The sequence below is a fragment of the Felis catus genome, chromosome D4 (genome assembly GCF_018350175.1).
Source record: "Felis catus isolate Fca126 chromosome D4, F.catus_Fca126_mat1.0, whole genome shotgun sequence".
Lineage (NCBI taxonomy): Eukaryota > Metazoa > Chordata > Mammalia > Carnivora > Felidae > Felis > Felis catus.
This window is the reverse complement of record NC_058380.1, coordinates 6,567,949-6,588,244: the sequence shown is the minus strand read 5'-3', so window position 1 is coordinate 6,588,244 and position 20,296 is coordinate 6,567,949. Positions and strand designations below refer to the sequence as shown.

The 20,296-nt window shown below is 35.1% G+C and overlaps 1 protein-coding gene across 8 annotated transcripts in view; it reads left to right on the top strand.

The window, feature by feature from the left end:
• The window catches only part of JAK2 (Janus kinase 2), a 118,642-nt gene that overhangs the window by 86,571 nt on the left and 11,775 nt on the right, over window positions 1-20,296 (top strand). For all 8 annotated transcript variants that reach the window (XM_045043877.1, XM_045043879.1, XM_023243278.2 and 5 more), the window contains 10 exons: window positions 481-615; window positions 1,708-1,795; window positions 5,130-5,257; window positions 5,993-6,131; window positions 7,840-7,991; window positions 8,146-8,296; window positions 9,373-9,506; window positions 17,084-17,273; window positions 18,123-18,247; window positions 18,420-18,592. In XM_045043877.1, the coding sequence (XP_044899812.1) occupies window positions 481-615; window positions 1,708-1,795; window positions 5,130-5,257; window positions 5,993-6,131; window positions 7,840-7,991; window positions 8,146-8,296; window positions 9,373-9,506; window positions 17,084-17,273; window positions 18,123-18,247; window positions 18,420-18,592 (1,415 nt within the window). The remainder of the gene's footprint in view (window positions 1-480; window positions 616-1,707; window positions 1,796-5,129; window positions 5,258-5,992; window positions 6,132-7,839; window positions 7,992-8,145; window positions 8,297-9,372; window positions 9,507-17,083; window positions 17,274-18,122; window positions 18,248-18,419; window positions 18,593-20,296) is intronic.

Genomic DNA, 20,296 nt, shown 5'->3' with positions numbered 1-20,296 from the left:
ATGTGGTATGGACTGTACTAAGTGCTTTCATGTATTTATTAATTTATTGTTCATAACAAGAATATGGAAAATTGATTATCCCCATTCCTGAGATAAGGAAACCAGGATACCTGCAGCACAGAGACCAAATAGCTGCAAAAGGTCATACAACTAGGAGTTCCACACTCTGCCTCCACCGACCAGACTGTACTTCCTTTCACTATTATGAAAGGCAAACAAAAATATTCGTATGTAAATAAATGTAGGTAAACACTGACACTATGAAAAAGTGATAATTATAGCTAATTCAGGGGGTTTAAGAACATGGTGGAACCAAAATGCACTTTATTCATTAATCCCTATGTTCTGTCTTTTATTACAAAGTACAGTTAATATTTGCTTATGGATTTTTAAAAACCCTTTGTCATTAAACATATTTCCTAATTCCCGTATCTTTCTTCATCTTTGCTGATGCTTATTTTTCCTTTTTTTCTTTTAAAGAATGAAAGCCTTGGGCAAGGCACTTTTACAAAAATTTTTAAAGGTGTAAGAAGAGAAGTAGGAGACTATGGTCAACTGCATGAAACAGAAGTTCTTTTAAAAGTTCTGGATAAAGCACACAGAAACTATTCAGAGGTGTGTATATTCTTTGTATAGCTCATGTAGTTCATGACATTTAAACATATGCAATCATATGGACACAGCACATTCATGCATGCAGCTTTTCAAAACTGTAATTTTTAAAAGTATACATATCAAGGACCTTTCTGAGGATGCTTTCTGGGGGTAGGGGTGTAGAGAATTATAGGATTTTTTAAATAATAACTTATTTCTAAACTAATTACTCATAACATTGTATTATGGGTATTACTACATTTCTGTATATATTAAGCCAGTGGCTTTCAAACTTGGTTCTCCAGAGCTTTATGGGTTTCTACAGATTTCTTCCATGGTTTAATCTATTTTTTAAAAAAATTTTGAAAGGCACTGTCCTAAGGAATGCTTCAGGTGAAATGCGGATGCCTCTGGGCATGATCTGGAGATGCTAGCCAGCAGAAACCTGCTTGTCAGTTGTCAGGGTCCTTTACATAGCAAAGCATCACCAAACATGACATAATAAACATTTGTGGTGAGTAACATGTCTTAAATGATGTTAGCGGAAGGTGACGTGAAACATGCAAGTGAAAGTTTTTCTAACCCAGAATACCACAGTGTTGGTGGTTGTGATCCTTCACAACGGTACCCAGAAGGTCTAGTCAGAGGTTAGTTGAGTTAGAGTGATATTAATAACATGCCTGACATAGTTGTCATGATCTTTTATCTGCACAGTGATCAGTCTTGATTCTTTGAGAAGTTATTTGAAGCTCTCGTCCATTTACTTAGTGTCTCTGGCGTCTGCCTCTGTTCTCTCCTCCAGGTGCTGTGGGTCTAAGGCTACTGATCTTGTATCATTCATATTGCCCTGTACCACTAGTGCTCTCTCTCACTGATATTTTCTTATTCCAGGCTTTCTCAGGGGCTTTCTCTGAATGAACTCTAGCATCGAGGTTGATAGAAGTGTCAAGTCCATCTAAGGGAACCACAGTGCATTAGCCTTGTCTGTGTCCTGAGAATAAGGAAAAAGTGCATTTCTCTTATGACAGACGGGATCTCTCTGACCTATGAACATTTTTAGACACAAACAATAATTCTTTTGTATTTTTTGTATGTTTTTTTTCTTTTCCTTAGTCTTTCTTTGAAGCAGCAAGCATGATGAGCCAGCTTTCTCACAAGCACCTGGTTTTAAATTATGGAGTATGTGTCTGTGGAGAGGAAAGTAAGTAAAACTACGGGCTTCCTTATGTTCATATCATGCCTTTCTCAGAGCATCTATTGTTGTGTATATAGAAAATTCAATTTCAGGGGGCGGCTGGGTGGTGCAGTCGGTTGAGCGTCCGACTTCAGCCAGGTCACGATCTCGCGGTCCGGGAGTTCGAGCCCTGCGTCAGGCTCTGGGCTGATGGCTCAGAGCCTGGAGCCTGTTTCCGATTCTGTGTCTCCCTCTCTCTCTGCCCCTCCCCCGTTCATGCTCTGTCTCTCTCTGTCCCAAAAAAGTAAAAATAAAACGTTGAAAAAAAATTAAAAAAAAAAAAAAAGAAAATTCAATTTCAGGATCATAATTAAGTATCAGTATAAACCATGTTGAAAGGAATTAAATATTGTTGAAACCAAAAACATCGTAGAACTGTTCAGCAATGTCTTCTAAAAAAGGAAATGAATGAATGAAATTAAAATGCAGAAAACAGTTAACATGCCTTATGTCAAAATGTCTAAACAGCAGAGTCTTCGAGTAAACATGTCTTATAATCTTTTCTGTTAACCATACCATTACAGATTGTGGCTAGTTCAATATGTCATTGGAATAACTGGCCATTTTAGCACAAATTTATTTGGAATTACGTAAAAAACATAAACTATAGGTTGAAATTTTAATGGAACTGACTGAAATGATTGGATGTTGATATTTGATATATTTTATGGCTAAATTTAGACTGTTCATAAAAACCAAGTTTACATTCAGAAAATTACATAATTCTCTATTTTCTGTTAGTAATGTGGAGTAAATATGCATCCATGCTTATGTAACATTTCTTCATATTTTTGAAAATCGATTGTCTTTTCAGACAGTGATTTTCAAATCTGTTCTGTGGAAGTATTTAGGTACCTCAGGGGGTTGATGAAGTGAGAGTAAATCTAAATGCAGTAATGAGACTACTGCTCACTTATCCCTGACTAGAGTGGTTCTGAATTTATCTCTTTTTTTATTGATGTTTCTCATAATTTTTCATTAAGCGGGATGAAAGAATACATTTCTTTAAAAAGTCGGAAAACAGTGTTTCAGCACATGTAATTCCAGTTCTTACACTTGCTTGTATATTTCACTGATCCTGTGAAACACTTTTTTCACATTTAAAAATACCTGAAATTGGGATATGTGATATAATCAATGATAAGTCATTATTTAATTGGCAATTTTTTTCTTTTATGACACATAAAACAGTGGAACTTATGACAGTCCGTTGGTATCTGTGAAACATAGTAGGTTTTTAGTGCCGCATAAAATAGTTTCATTAAGCTTTGTTCATTGTAACTCTTAGATATTTATTCTTTTTTTTCATTTCCTTCTCTTTTTGACACGTGCTGTGACATAAATTTACCTGTGGTCAGTTCTTAATTATCAGTATATGGATTGTGTTTTCTAAATTAACTATGGGTAGCAAAACAGTCATTAAATTTGTCTTAGTTACCCAGCAAGGTCCAAAACTGATGTATACCAAGTGAGAACTAAGTAACTGTAATATCAGATCAGGCAGAATCACAATTTGAGGTAAGACTTACAGTATGCATTTTAAAACAAATAATGTGAAGCATAGGCCTGTATGTAGCATAGGCCCCAAATTGCTCACTGGACCATGAGCTAACATGGATTACAATGTGAAAGTCTGTCAGAATTTCTTTAAAGATATGTGTCACGATGCCATGTTGAAATTTTTTGCTTGAATTTTTTTGGTTTTTATTTTATCTTAATTTTCCTTTTTTATGATTAAAAAGTTGAAGTCCTTTTTTTCTTATTTATAGAACTTACTGTTTATGCTTAAGAAACAATAAAATAATCTCAATAAATTTATATTTGAAATTGAGAACCTGAGCTTATTATATTACAAATTAGTACTAGATGACTGTAAATAAATCCTAAACCCAGTTTAATTATTAAATAACATGTCTTAATGTAGAAATAGTCTTGGCTTTGGGGAACTTGGTCAATACTGACAGGGCTGGAAATTTTTATATGTCTTAAAGGCAGTCAGGAGTTTTTTAGAAGCAAACCCTTGTTTTTCTGGCAAAATATATCTTAATACTATTTTAAAAATATACTTTTAAAGATAAAGCCATGCAAAACAAATTTTTGCTTTTTTGCAGCATAAATTAAAAGGATGAATGGAGTTCAAACTCACATTCTCCTTAATGCCTGTAATAGAATAGATATTGCTATAAATTTTTATGTGTAGAAGAAGAATTTGAGGAAGTTTTGATGTCTAAATACAGTAGTCCCTTCTTATCTGCAGGATATTTTTCCAAGACCCCCAGTGGATGCCTGAAACTGAGGACAGTAGCCAACCCTATATACACTATGTTTTTTTTGTATACGTACATGCATATAATAAAGTTTAATTTATAAATTAGGCACAGTAAGAGATAATAATAACAGAACAGTAATAACAATATACTGTAATAAAGGTTTATGTGAATGTGATTTCTCTCTCTCTCAAAATATCATATTTTATACTAACCCTTCTTGTGATGATGTGAGATGACAAAATAAGTATGTGATGAGATGGAATGAGGTGAGTGACGTAGGCATTGTGACATAGCATTAGGCTACTGCCTTCTGACAGAAAGTTGGAAGGAGGATCATCTGTTTCTGAACCTGTTGACCATGGGTGCTGCAGCTGTGGAAAGCAAAACCACAGATAAGCTGGGGACACTGGGGCACTTCGGTGGCTCAGTAGGTTAAGCGTCTGACTCTTGGTTTCAGCTCAGGTTATGATCTCACGGTTTCTTAAGTTCAGCCCCATGTGAGGCTCTGGACTGGCAGCACGGAGCCTACTTGGAGTGTTCTCTCTCTCTCTCTCTCTCTCTCTCTCTCTCTCTCTCACCCCCTCTCACACTGGCACTATCTCTGTCTCAGAATAAATAAATAAACTTAAAAAAAAAACTGGGGATGCTACTGTAGTATCATGCAAGATAAGTTAACTCTGAGAAACTTTCATTTGTTTAAAAAAAGCAGCCATAATTCAGTACTAATACATGGAGGTATGCTGGAGTAGTTATATATGTATATTAACATTATAAGAAAAGTATATAACATATATATTATATATTATTATATATACACATAATTGTTTAGATTCCTGTATCTTGCTTTTGTGAATAAACTAAAACCCAAAAATACAATGGTATGTTGTTGTTTTCTTTAAATTAGTAGATTTTGCATAATTTAATCTCTTTACCTATAATACTCATATAAATATATTTTATAAAAGTTTAAAATTACACATATTTTTATTGTATTTGTACTTGAGCCTTATTGTTTGTATATTTTAATGCAGATATTCTGGTTCAGGAGTTTGTAAAATTTGGATCATTAGATACATACCTGAAAAAGAATAAAAATTCTATAAGTATATTATGGAAACTTGAAGTGGCTAAACAGTTGGCATGGGCCATGCATTTTCTAGTAAGTAATAAGTGTAATTTTTTATCAAAAACATTCTGTCTTCCGAAGCAATGTAGAAAGGATCTTGACCCAGGAACAGGAAAGAAATCTGTGAATGAACGTTGAGTCATTTTAAAGAATCTGTTAGTTGGTGAAAGAGGTTATTTTAGGCATATATTTATTTATGTAAAATCATTTCTGAAAGAGATTTGTCATCCCATCTCTTAAAATTGCTGGTAGACAATCTGTAGTTTGTGTCAGTTGGGTTTAGAGAATTTCATAAAAAATTACGCAGAAACACGTTCTGCCGGCTACGGAGAGCAGAAAACCCCTTGTTATAGTACCTGCGGACAACCGGCCCTTATGTGTGGTGAGAAAGCAGCATTGCCAGAGGAGCAGAATACCAGGGGGGCCAGCCGGTGATCGGACCCCTCAGAGTGCACCCGTGTCCTGCCGCTGAACAGGAACGGTACTCATTACCGTTTAAAATCGCAGCTTTGGAAAATGAAGTGGAACTGAGTACTTTTAAGATCTTTGTTTCATCATGGGTGCAGATTGGTGTGTCATTTGAAAAGTAAAGCAAAAAGCACAGTGCTGCCGTAAAACTTTCTTTTATGTCAAAGCATGCTTCCAAATTAGTGTTTATTAGTTAATACTGCCCTATTTTTTTCGTTTAAATCCATTTTGGAACTTTGGGTATACTAAGTGTTCAAATATTTGTGGATTGATATTTGAATGTGCATTTAACTTTGACAGGAAGAAAAAGCCCTTATTCATGGGAATGTGTGTGCCAAAAATATTCTGCTTATCAGAGAAGAAGACAGAAAGACAGGAAATCCTCCTTTCATCAAACTTAGTGATCCTGGCATTAGTATTACAGTTTTGCCAAAGGACAGTAAGTTCGACAGGAATCTCATTTAACTTTTTTTTCTTTTTGATTTTTTTTTATTTGAGTATAGCTGACACACAATGTTACATTAGATTCAGGTGAACGACATAGTGATTGCACGTCTCTATTGGACAGTGGTACAAAAAGCATGTTGTTAATTTTTTTCTCAAACTCTTTTACTGACATGTTCTTGATTAATAATAAAATTCAACTACCATTTTTAGCAATCCAAATTAAGTTATAGTTACATCCTAGTCTCCATTTTTCCTTTCTTATATGCATGTTATCATGGACTGTAAAATGATTTTTTAAACAGTTTTAATCCCTGCTTGTATGGAAGTTCAGATTTTATCAATTTTTTAATGTGAAATTTTCTAATATATTCTTTGAGACACAAATAGATTATCTAAATTTTTCTTTCCTTCAGTCACTAAATAAAATTTTGAGAAGACCTATTACCTACTTTGAGATCTTATTTCGTTTAATTATTCAGCTAATTCTGACTTTTTAAAACTTGAAAAAAAAATCTTTTGTGTTTGTTAGCTTTCTATTTGACAAAGTAAAAATTTCAGTCACATAGTTGAAAGGAGTTTTCTTGGTACAAATAATGTTGTAACTGTATTTCATTATCTTAGCTAGTGTCTCTAATTGAATGCACTAGATGTAGACTATAAATTGATCAACATTTGTGCCTTGATGTATCCTATTTGAGCCAACAGTATTGAAACTTGATAGCTTCTCTGACAGTAAAGACAGACAATAAGGTGGAAAATGTTATAGGATCTTAGAACCTATATTAAGGGAAATTTTATTTTTTGGAATGGAAATTAAGGAGAAAATTTCTTCATACAGTGAAAGAGAAAGGAACCTGTACTCTTTAATCTCTTCATTAGCAAAAATATTCATACTGCTTTACCAAAATATACTAAAAGATGCAACAGATTATCCTTCATTCTTCTATATCGTTTTATTTACTTTTCTATTTATCCATACCAGATTACCAGAAGGTGGATTTAAAAGTGCTGTCTCCTTCCTTGGATGACGGTTTTCTGATGAGGTCAAAAAAGACCATAGCACCTTTACTTGTGAAATTCCATGATCTTAGCAGAGACTACCTGTATCAATTCCGTATTCAGAATATCTTGGGATAATTAAGTAATTCATCTGTCTGTTGGTCCTTGTATTTTTGTGTACAAGTTGGAATTGCCACTGCTCCTGAATCATTAGCTCAGAATGATGTTAACATTACCTTTACTATTTACACATTGTAAAGAAATACAAAAATCAAAAGGCAATTTAGGACAAGTGTTATGGGAAAAAAATTTTATTGAATGCACAACTCCTAGGAAGGGTAGAGAGAGTTGGACACGAGTTGAAACACTATGGCTCAATGAAAGGAAGTTTAGTTGCTACACAGTTTGTTGTCTAAGATTCTAATTCTCTCCATGCTGCTAACAAATTTTGTGACTTTAGGCAAATTATTCAGTTTTTATGGGTCTCAGTGTTGTCATTGTTAAAGCTGAGATAATGAATTAGATGCCCTCAAAGGTCCCTTGTGGCTCGTAAATGTGTACATTTGCTTGTGTGGTGCACACAACTCACAGCCACGCAAAAAAGACCAGATTATCCAAATCAGTTTGAAATTATTTGCATATTAAAGAATTATTTACTTGTGGGAACTATTTAACCATACTTCACTGCTATCATTTCAAAGTTCTTCAGGAGAGAATACCATGGGTACCACCTGAATGCATTGAAAATCCTAAAAATCTAAACTTGGCAACAGACAAATGGAGTTTTGGTACCACTTTGTGGGAAATCTGCAGTGGAGGAGACAAGCCTCTGAGTGCTTTGGATTCTCAAAGAGTGAGTTTACATCCACTGTGAAGTTGGACTTACTCTGTGACCCTTGATTTTCTTTCCTATGATTTGATACTTTTTAGCCTATCTTATGTTTAAAAAAAAAAAAAAAGCTTGATTATCACATTATACAATTTCTCATCTGGTTCTTTCATTATAGAAGCTCCAGTTTTATGAAGATAGGCACCAGCTTCCTGCACCAAAGTGGACAGAATTAGCAAATCTTATTAATAACTGTATGGATTATGAACCAGATTTTAGACCTTCTTTCAGAGCCATCATACGAGATCTTAATAGTTTGTTTACTCCAGGTATGTATTGATGGAATAGTCTTACTGCTTTTCCGGGTCCCCTTTCTATCTTCATAGTTTTAACAAATCTTTACTAATTTGTAAAGATCTTCTTGTAATCCCTTACAAGAAGTTCCTCGATATCTTTTTTTTTTTTTTGGTCTTAATTTTAATTCCAGTTAGTTAACATACAGTGTTATATTAGTTTCAAGTGTACAATATAGTGAACATTGATGCCTTTTAGACTGTCTTAGTCTCTTATGTTCATAAGACTTTTCCTACTTCGTACATATTCTAGTTTTCTTGATTCAGCAGTCTCTCCATTTTTAACAGAGGCCCCTTCAATAACCCTGTTTTACTTTACCAATTAATGAATAGTATATTGTATAAGTTTATTTGGCTTATTTGACTTTTTAAAAGCAATTTTTCTTTTTTTTTTAGCTATATTTTGTAGTTGAGTGGTTTTTTAAACATGAAGTAGGTTTGTTTTTATTTGCCCGCTCCGCCTTTAAAATATGTAGCTAAATGTACATATATCTGACCCATAGGTATTTCCTGTTCCGGTACTATTTACCATTCGCACCGCAGAAGTCAAAATAATATAATCTTACTTAAAAATACTACTAAAACTGGGGCGCCTGGGTGGCGCAGTCGGTTAAGCGTCCGACTTCAGCCAGGTCACGATCTCGCGGTCCGTGAGTTCGAGCCCCGCGTCGGGCTCTGGGCTGATGGCTCAGAGCCTGGAGCCTGTTTCCGATTCTGTGTCTCCCTCTCTCTCTGCCCCTCCCCCGTTCATGCTCTGTCTCTCTCTGTCCCAAAAATAAATAAACGTTGAAAAAAAATTAAAAAAAAAATACTACTAAAACTGCCTGTTTTTAGCAAGTAATTTTCCTTTGCAAAAGTCTTTTTTGAAAGCCTGTTAGGTTATGGGTAATAAAGACTTTGTTAATATAGTTTAAACTATTAGAGTTGTCCTGTATTAATTTGTATTTAGTGTTTCGAGATCATTGATTATTTTGGTTAGCTTGTATACATACCTTTTAACCCAGACGATGTAATCTGCCAGCCCACAGTACTCATGTACTTTCTCTCTCCAGATTACGAGCTATTAACAGAAAATGACATGTTGCCAAATAGGATAGGCACCCTTGGGTTTTCTGGAGCTTTTGAAGACCGAGACCCGACACAGTTTGAAGAGAGACACTTGAAATTTCTACAGCAGCTTGGCAAGGTGAGGTGTCAGAGTTTTTTTACATAGCTAACGTATATATCGCTTCTTGGCCTTTTGGCTAAGATCAAGTGTAAAGGGTTAATGTATAATCACAGAACATTTTATTCAGAAAATAAAGGCTTTAAAGATTCTCTAATTTTCACTTTCCACAAAATTTTAGGAAGTGTCTGTAGAAAAAAGGCTTAGTCATCAGATGTTGGAGAAATGCCGTGTTCAATAAATAGCTCTTTTTACTGAAGAACCTCTCAGAACTTTACATGTAGTGTGCATTGAACATCTTTAAGAGGATGATAATTAGTATTTCCCCTATTGATTTGACCGTGGAACTCTTTCTTGGTAGAGGCACTTCAGTTATGCAGTAGAGAAAGGAATAACTAAGTAAGCCTTTCTACCTATCTCCTTTTCTAGTCGTATCAGGAAGAAATAATCTGTCTGACTGGACCATGTTCGTTAGCAAGACAGTCTTCTATCTGCTAAAAGTCACACAGTCATACATAGCCTACATATTTTAAGTAAGACCAGGAAAAGCTTAGTTCTTTACAGGTCCAATTAAAGTGGTAAGCTCTCTTTCTTCCCCTAAGCTTGTTAGTATAGAGTTCTGTACCATGTGGCTTACAGATTGGAAATAGAAGATGTGGGTATTTGGGGTGTGTTAGTTATCTGTTTCTGTGTAACAGATTACCCTAAAACTAACAGAGGAAAACAACAAACATTTATTTTCACCCTAGTTTAGGAATTAGAAATTTGGGAGCGACTGGGTGGTTCCAGCTCCCAGTCTCTCCCAAGACTGCAATCAAGTTGTCACCCAGGCCTTGCATTCTCATCGGAAGGCTTGACAAGGGCAAGATCTACTTCTAGGCTCGCTCACATGGTTAGTGACAGGCTCAGAATATCTGCCTCCAAGCTCACTTATCATATTTATTACTTACATGTTTGTGGTTGAATACATATTTATTTATTGTTAGTTATATGCAAATATTTTCATGACCAGACGTATTAGTCATAGATTAGTAACATGGTCACTAGTCACAAAATCATGAAAACCTTGAAATTATTTTTTCTCTGTTGTTCTGAACAAGCCACTTAATTTCTTTCATCCATGGATCCCAGCTTTTAATGTGAATTATTTTATCTCCCAGAGATTGTTTTTTGGTAGACTGTACAGAAAGTTTCGGAAAATAAAATGCAACTTACTTGAAGTAAAGGGAACAATGTGTAGTGAAATTTTATTATCTTCAGTTGATGTGGGTATTTTTAATAAGCTTCTTTAATACTTATACTTCTGTATTTTCCCAGGTGTCAATATGAACATGAATATATGAACATTTGTATGATAATAAGGTCATTTTCTAGGAAAACAGTGTTTCAAATTCCAAAATCCACTGTAGATTCCTTCACTTTAGGAGTCAGAAATTTTTAAGCCGGTGCATGAAAATCTAAAGGGTAATCTAGGAACCAGACATCATTGGGAGGGTCTGAGTTACTTCTAGTTGTTAGTTTTTTTCCTGAAATGATGTGGGGTTTTTTTTAATGTTTATTTTTATTTTTGAGAGAGAGGGAGAGAGAGGGAGAGAGCAGGGGAGGGGCAGAGAGAGAAGGACACACAGAATCTGAAGCAGGCTCCAGGCTCTGAGCCGTCAGCACAGAGCCCGACGCGGGGCTTGAACTCACAAACTGGGAGATTATGACCTGTGCTGAAGTCAGACACTTAACCTACTGAGCCACCCAGGTGCCCCTCATGTGGCTTTAATATACAAATATTTGAGTTCTTACTAAGTTCCAGGTGCCCGACTGGTCACTATGGATATAGGATATAGCCATTGTCTTGGTAGTTTATAGCTTAGCTGGAGGAGGTGGATTGCAACTAACAGTGTGATAAAGTACATTCACTATTTAAATTAAATTTCATACTGATCACAACTTCTAAAATTTTCATAATGTGTGAATTGGTATAAGTGTCAACATTGTAATTCATGTATATTTATGAACTATACAAATATTATTTGAGATATCACATAGTTTTCTAATTACAGATTGCTTTTTCATGTAAAATTCTATTAATATGGCCCTTACATAATTTTGGTTATTAGTTTTAAGAATTTTTAAAAAATAGGATACAACACTATGTTGTTATTCAGTACTTGATTGGAATTTGTTTAAAATTACCCAGAAAAGTGGTGCCTGGGTGGCTCAGTCAGTTCAACAGCCGACTTCGGCTCAGGTCATGATCTCGTGGCTCATGGATTCGAGCCCCACATCAGGCTCTGTGCTGACAGCCCAGGGCCTGGAGCCTGCTTCAGATTCTGTGTCTCCCTTTCTGTCTTCCCCTCCCCAACTCGTGCTCTGTCTCTCTCTCTCTCTCAAAAATAAACATTAAAAAAATAAAATAAAATAAAATTACCCAATAAATATTTCTAAGTCAAACAGTTCTGCAGTGAACTGTAGTATAATTACCTATAAAAGAATATTATAAAATTATTTTCAGTAATATTATCTGACATTATTGGGGTATGTTTTGATTTTTATACAATTCCTTATTATTCATAATTACCCTAAAATCTCATTAATTTAAGCACAATTCATTCAATATTTGCATTAATTCAAATTCAGCTAGATTTAAGTATATATGTAAATTATGTTATTAAAATGTACTTTTATAAAAGAACACTTAGGCCTATAAATGTAATGCATCTACATATATTCATAGATGGGAGTTACTTAAAAAAAGTTTAAGTTAATATAACAAGCCTACGTTAGTTCAGTAATTACCTATGATTTACTCTCTGCCTATTCAGACTATACTCTTTTATTTAAATTTCTGATTTCTTGCATTATTTTCTAAAAGTAATAGATACTTGAACTTCCTTAAAAAATCATTATAGTGTTTCCCTTCTTATTTACCTTATTATATAATCCAAACTGTGTATTTCTCCTTTATTTATTTATTCTTTATAAATATTGATGTGCTTTCTCATAGCTGGCGGTTGAGACTGATTTAGGGGTAGAAATGAATTAGGAAGTATAAACTGGGAGGTAATGGAGCAGTATTCTAACAGCGACACCTCCCCTTAAGCTTTCAACCATTTTTGGAAAATGAATGTTCCAGACAGCAAAGTGTGTACCTTCACTATCTTTGGCTCCTTTGAAAACAAAAAGATTTTAACAGCAAATTAGTGAAGAACTTTTAGTGATTATTTGTAAAAAATAAAGCAAGTAATTAATAATATTAAAGAATAAATTAATGCTTTCTAAAACCATTGGACACAATCTCTTTTTAAAGTGATATAATAGGAGCTCCTGGGTGGTTCAGTCGGTTATCCTCCAACTTCGGCTCAGGTCATGATCTCATGGTTCATGGGTTCGAGCCCCTCATCGGGCTCTGTGCTTACAGCTCAGAGCTTGAAGCCTGCTTTGGATTCTGTGTCTCCCTCTCTCTCTGCCCCTCTTCCACTTGCACTCTCTCTTTCTTTCCCTCTCTCAAAACTAAATAAACATTAAAGAATTAAAAATAAATAAAGTGATACAATAAATCTTAAAGTTTGATTTTTAGAATCAGAACTTACCTTACCCTAGATTCTGTCTGTGGCATTTGTGAGTCTCCACAAATCACCAGTTTGTGAATCACCAGTTTTCTCTTCTTAAAACAAGTAAAAATATGTACAGACACACCTTTAAACTTTTAATCTAAGCATACTCCTAAATAAAAGGGAAAGAAATATTTGTGTTTAGTGTTTCCTTACATAGTGAGTGCCGTATTAGTGTTATCTGTGCCATAAAGATTTTCCTAAGATGTCTCCAGCTGTCATTAATTTTCCTCTTTTCTGGAAGCATATAGCATTCATACATTCATTGTCTCTCCACACAATTTAGTTTTTAATTTCAGTCCTTTGTTGTTTATTAGATCTTGGTGTATGGATATAATGAATATAATGAACGTATTTTAGCGATATGTGCTAGTATTTAAGAAAGAGACGTAAGAAAGAATACATTAAAACATTGCTAATTTAGATGAGCAAGGAGGAAAGATCAGACTATAGAATTATAAAGTATATTTTCTTTCTTAGAGTGACTTTTTTCCGGTTATGAAAGCGACATGTATTTGTTGCAGAGTAATTGGAAAACACAGATGCATTTCTTTCTCTTCAGTCTCTGTACACATACACACAAACTTTGCTTCAGAAGGGAGATCATTCTATATATACAATTTTCTCAGGGTGTCTGGGTGGCTCAGTCAGCTGAGCATCCTACTCTTGATCTTGGCCCAGGTCATGATGTCTTGCTGTGTGGGTTTGAGCCCTGTATTGGGCTCCATACTGACAGTGCAGGGCCTGTTTGGGATTCTCTGTCTCTCTCCCTCTTTCTGCCCCATCCCTGCTTGCTCATGCTGTCTCTCTCAAATACATAAACTTTAAAAATTAAAAAAAAAAATATATATATATGTATATATATATATAATTCTCGTTATTTTTCATGTTATATCAGGATTTTCCCATTTTTAATATTCTTTTGAAACATAATTTTGTAAGTGAATATACTGTAATATATTTACAACATTCCCCATTATTGCAGCTTAGAGTTTTTTTCCTTTTGATTTTTAACATTTTTAGTTTTTTTTTTTAATTTAATTTTTTATTTTTTAAAATTTACATCCAAATTAGTTAGCATATAGTGACACAATGATTTCAGGAGTAGATTCCTTAATGCCCCTTACCCACTTAGCCCATTCCCCCTCCCACAACCCCTCTAGCAACCCTCAGTTTGTTGTCCATATTTATGAGTCTCTTCTCTTTTGTCCCCCTCCCTGTTTTTTATAACATTTTTAGTTTTTTACACAGTTCTTTGGATTTAACATTATTTTAAACATAATGTAAATTGAGGAGACTGTAAGGGTGACATTTTCAAAATATATTTACAACCGTATGTATTTCTCAGTAATTTAGTTTGTAGGAAGTTAAAGGAAAATGGTATGGTCCTTAGTGGTAGCATTTTTTTTTTCAGTTTTAAAGTTTGTTTATTTATTTATTTGTTTATTTTGAGAGAGGAGGAGAGAGAGAGAAAGCGAGCACGTGTGTGCAAGTGAATGGAGGAGGAGCAGAGAGTAAGGAGAGAGAGAATCCCAAGCAGGCTCCATAATGACCGCACGGAGTCCCAGGCAGGCTCAAAGCCAAGGAACCAGAACCCTGAGATCGTGACCTGAAGAAACCAAGAGTTGGACACTTACCCGACTGAGCCACCCAGACTCCCCTAGTGGTAGTTTTTTAATGTAGATATTTTCTAGCTGCATTTGACAATATAATATTAATTTCATCTTTGCTTATTTGAAAGAATTGATTGTTCAGTGGTCTAGCTATTTGTATTGCCTTATTGAAGCAATCTAAAACACCATCTCTACAAAAGTGTGTATCACTTTTTCATTTTATAAAAGCACAATTTTTGGTGTACTTCATTCTTTTATTCTTTTCAATTAGCAGCATGGTAAAAATATTCAAAGGAGGGATTTTACTCAAGATTATTTCCATATTTTTTAAACCAACAGAAATAATGGTATATTTTAATATTCATAAAAAGAGTTAAGAAAATACTGTGAAAACTTTCTTCTGCTATCAGAATTCTAAAATGAGTATTTTTGTGATCTTTTATACTCACGTCCTCATATACTTATATTCTTTACTCGTCACCTCAGTTAAAACCTAGCTTTTTGGAAATCCTCTTTATTACCTGTTACTCTCTGATGCAGATCTGGGACACACAGATCTGGACCTTGCTGCTACTTTTCCAAAGTTAAAATCTCCAGCATCATATATAGTCCTTTGTGAATATGGTTAGTCTCTCCTCATCATTGGCCAACATCTTGGTTGGTAATCCACATTTCAAGTACTTTTGGTACTCCTTGTTTTCATCTTCACCTTACTTCACCTTACTCCTCCTATTATTTGAATACCTTTTTAAATTTCCCAATCTCAATCTGTGAACATGTTAATGAGTGCACTTTGAATTCTGTAATCCCTTATAATAATCTTACTTATGGAATTCAGACCCTGAAATCTCCCTCTTGACTATAACTTTGTATCTTTAGACTCTTCCCAACACATACATCCTCCTTTGGTGTCTTTGTCATTGCCAGTGTCTTTGACCCTTTCTTGTTCCTGAAGCCTGTGAGCCACCTTCTAGATCCAACTCTGGTTTTCCAGAGGAGGTAGACCTCCTGGTAAGCAGTTACACTCTGCTTCCGCTGCTATCCACAGTGCTGTCACCTTCCCTCCCATGATTGTCTGTTTTAACTTTCCCTGTCATTTCCTGGTGCAGGAACAATAAAACCTGAATTATTTTTTTCTATTTGTGTTTTCAACTCTCGAACACTGTTAAGAAAGAAATCAGATATAAATGTTTATTGTTTCCATTGCAAATTGATTTCCAACATTAGCTGGTACTTAGGACTGTTTTAATTGATAGTTCTTTTATTCTCCCTTATTTGATTTCTTCTGCGGTGCCTGCCCATTCCAAACGTTTTCATTCTCTTCTGGTTTCCTGTCCTAAATCTTTCTTTCCACACAGTGTTTGCCTTTACCTTCTTCTTCCGAAAGAAAGTAGAGGCATTCCAAATTTAAACAGTGAGATTGATTTGTGCCTATCAAATTGACAAAGATTTAGAAATATTAACAATGGTTAGTGTTGGCAGGAATACGATAAAATTGACATTTTTTCCACTGCTTATTAGAGCTTAAATCTAGTGAAGGTGACCCCTTCAAAAGTGTCTGCTGCGGCGTGTATGAAGGACCTTTGAAATGTCCATATCCTTTCAACTGCGAGTTCCACTTTTAGCAAATAAATCAACCTTGTATTAGTCTGCTCAGGCTGCTGTAACAAAATACCATACATTGGGGGCTAAACAACAGATATTTATTTCTCATAGTTCTGGAGGCTGAAAGTCTAAGGTTAAGGTGCTGGCAGGGTTCAGTTTCTATTGCATACTCTCTTCTTGGCCTCCCTCCATATGGCCACCTTCCTGGCTGTGTCTTCATGTGGTAGAGAGCTCTGGTGTCTTTTCCTCTTCTTACAAAGGCACCAGCCATATCGGAGTAAGGCCTTACTTTATGATCACCTCTTCACAGGCCCTGTCTTCAAGTACACTCCCACTGGTAGTTAGGGCCTTATCATAGGAATTTGGGGGAAACACAGACACTCAGTCCGTAACAGACCCTTCCTTGTTCCATCCAGCTCACTGACAGTGATATCAAAGGGTATATTGTGAAGAAGCAAAGATCATCCTGGAAATTAGTGATAGAGATTTAGGAATTATCTTGGCTTATCTTAATAAATCATGTTCATGATTTGCTTAAATGCTTGTTTGAAGTTGTTTATGTTTCAGCCTATAATTCCTTTTGAAGAAATCAAATTTATAGATTTACTACCTACCTGTTGAAATATTATTTCCTTTTCTTATTCTGAAAGTTGCCTAATGTAAGCTTAGAGATATGTCTGCTAATTCTAGCTACTGGAATTTCGCCTAATTAAACTTTATTAGTAATTTCTCTGGAAAACTTGAGATTTCTGTCCTCTTGTGATGTGCCATTTAGGGCAATTTTGGCAGTGTGGAGATGTGCCGGTATGACCCTCTACAAGACAACACTGGGGAGGTGGTGGCCGTGAAGAAGCTCCAGCACAGTACTGAGGAGCACCTGAGAGACTTTGAAAGAGAAATTGAAATCCTTAAATCCCTGCAGCATGACAACATTGTCAAGTACAAGGGAGTGTGCTACAGTGCTGGTATGTTGCCCATTGAAACCTATTTTGAACTCAAGGTATGTCCTTGGCATCCTGGGTAATAGAAACCTATAATGTCTCAAGGTCTGGACTTCTAATATGCCAGTGACCAAGGAGAGAAGTGTTTATGTCACTGCACATTGTGCTTGGTGATTGTGGGCTAAATGTTTGTTTATTTTTGAGGGTGTGGGGAAGGCAGAGAGAGAAAGAGAGAATCTCAAGCATGCTCTGACCTGTCCGTGCAGAGCCTGATGACAGGCTCGAACTCATAAACCGTGAGATCAGGGCCTGAGCCAAAATTAAGAGTTGGAGGCTTAACTGACTGAGCCAACCAGGCACCCTTCTATGAAAATATTTTTTTAAATTAGATACTTTTTGCTCATTACAGATGAGGAGAAAGGAAATTTTCATCAGCCTATTTGGGTTTGCAGAAAGGGTTACATAAGATTAAACCATAACTATTTTAAAGCTTGTTTTCAAAACTTTATTTATTTATTTATTTATTTATTTATTTATTTATTTATTTATTTAAATATGAAATTTATTGTCAGATTGGTTTCCATACAACACCCAGTGCTCATCCCAACAGGTGCCCTCCTCAGTTCCTCAACAAATTAAAAATAGATCTACCCTATGACCCAGCAATAGCACTGATAGGAATTTACTCAAAACTTTTTGATTCAAAAAGCTTGTGTTCTTAACTATTACATCACTTAATTTATAATCAAGTTTTGTCACCTTAGACTCAGAGTTTATATATTTTTAAGTCATTTTTATGTATGTTTGTTTTCTATTATTTAACAATAAAATGTGACAAAGTAAAATATTGTGTTCCCCTTTGTATGTTAAAAGGCCGGCGTAATTTAAGATTAATTATGGAATATTTACCATATGGAAGTTTACGAGATTATCTCCAAAAACATAAAGAACGGATAGATCATAAAAAACTTCTGCAGTATACATCTCAGATATGCAAGGTACTTAATATCCTGCCTATTTGTTGTAAGTAAAGAGAACATGCTAAAGTAATTGTTACAAAGTCCTCTAGAGTTTTTCTTTGATAATTAAGGAAACATATAGAGGAAAGACCATTTAAATTATTTATCTTTGTAAAACTTAGCTGAAATAAAAATGTTATTTCATCCATAGGGCATGGAGTATCTTGGTACAAAAAGGTATATCCACAGGGATCTGGCAACAAGGAATATATTGGTGGAGAATGAAAACAGGGTTAAAATTGGAGATTTTGGTTTAACCAAAGTCTTGCCACAAGACAAAGAATACTACAAAGTGAAAGAACCTGGTGAAAGTCCCATATTCTGGTGAGTATATTTTAGCGAAAATTTACTATTATTCATAGTTTATCATTTATAGATTTATAATAATAGCAAAAATTTATCATGCTTACATTGGGCTAAATACATTTCATGGATTATCTCATCTAATCTCTACGACAACCCTTGGAGAATATGTATTCTGTCCATCTTAAGCATATCTGAAGTGTAGACAGATTAAGTAGCTTGCTCAAGGTCAAAAGACCGACAAATGGCAGAATTAGGATTCAAAACCCAAATAGTCTGTTCTCAGAATTTGTGCTTTTAAGTTTTCTTTTTTTTTTATTTTTTTATTTTTTTAGTGTTTATTTTTGAGACAGAGAGAGTGTGAGTGGGGGAGGGGCAGAGAGAGAGGGAGAGAGAGAGAGAGAGAGAGAGAGAGAGAGAGAGAGAGAGAGAATCTGAAGCAGGCTCCAGGCTCTGTGCTGTCAGCACAGAGCCCATTGTGGGGCTGGAACTCATGAACCGGGAGATCCTGACCTGAGCTGAAGTCAGACACTTAACTGACTGAGGCACCCAGGCTCCCCTAAGCGTTCTTAACCATGATGGTGTTTAATCCAGCATTAACTGAACATTTTATAGCAATTTGAAGCTAAAGGTAGTTTTTTTAAGTTTATGTATTTTGAGAGATACAGACAGAAAGTGAGCGAGGGAGGGGCAGAGAGAGGGAGAGAGAGAATCCCAAGCAGCCTCCACGCTGTCAGTACAGAGCCCAATGCAGGGCTCCAACTCAAACTGTGAGATCATGACCTTGAGCCGAGACCAAGAGTCAGATGCTTATCCGACTGAGTCACCTAGGTGCCCCAAAGCTAAAGGTAATTTTTGATCTTCACTTAAAATTGTGAATTGTGAGGAGCATACAAACCTGATTTTTTATGTGGAGTACATTGTTGTTTTTATTGATTTGTGCCTCGATGCAAGGTCTTTTTTTATGTCTTAGTTCATTAATGGTGCATTTTGTTTTATAGGGATGAATCGCTGAAAATGTATTTAAATGTTTTGATTTGTGATAAAATCTAAATAGACTTTAATTCTGGTTTATTTATCTGCTAAAATAATACTATTAAGATTATGTTGTTTAAATCGGATGTTTCTGTTAAGGGATGGGTTTTGTTTTGGTTTTATTTGCATTTTTATGTTTTATTTACATTTTGGGTTTCTGACTTGCAAGTTAGAATTACTAATATAAACACTAAAACTGTCCATTTATGAAAATTTGAGATTCATCAGACTTATTAGAAATATATAGATTAGTTAGTTAGCTACTGCTAAGTTCATTGCCCATCCATATCTGTTAGTTATCTTCATTTATTTTGTATCTGTAAATTTTACAACTTACCTCAGCTATTACAAATTGTTAGTCTGGAAGGAAATTAGGTAAGAAAACACAAGTGATTTAGAACAAATGAATTATTGCTGAGTGTGGAACCTACTTGAGATCCTCTCTCTCTCTCTGCCTCTCCTCTGCTGGCACACTCTCTCTTTCTAAAGAAAAAAAAAAAAAAGAATGGAAACTAGAAATACTGATTACTGCTGAGGAATGTGATTAGGAGAGACTTCACATTTCACTTTATACACCCCAGTGTCATTGGAAATAAAATTAATGTGCATAAAAAAGGATGTGGTATATATTATATATGTACAATGGAGTATCAGCCATAAAATCAATGAAATCTTGCCGTTTGCAAGACG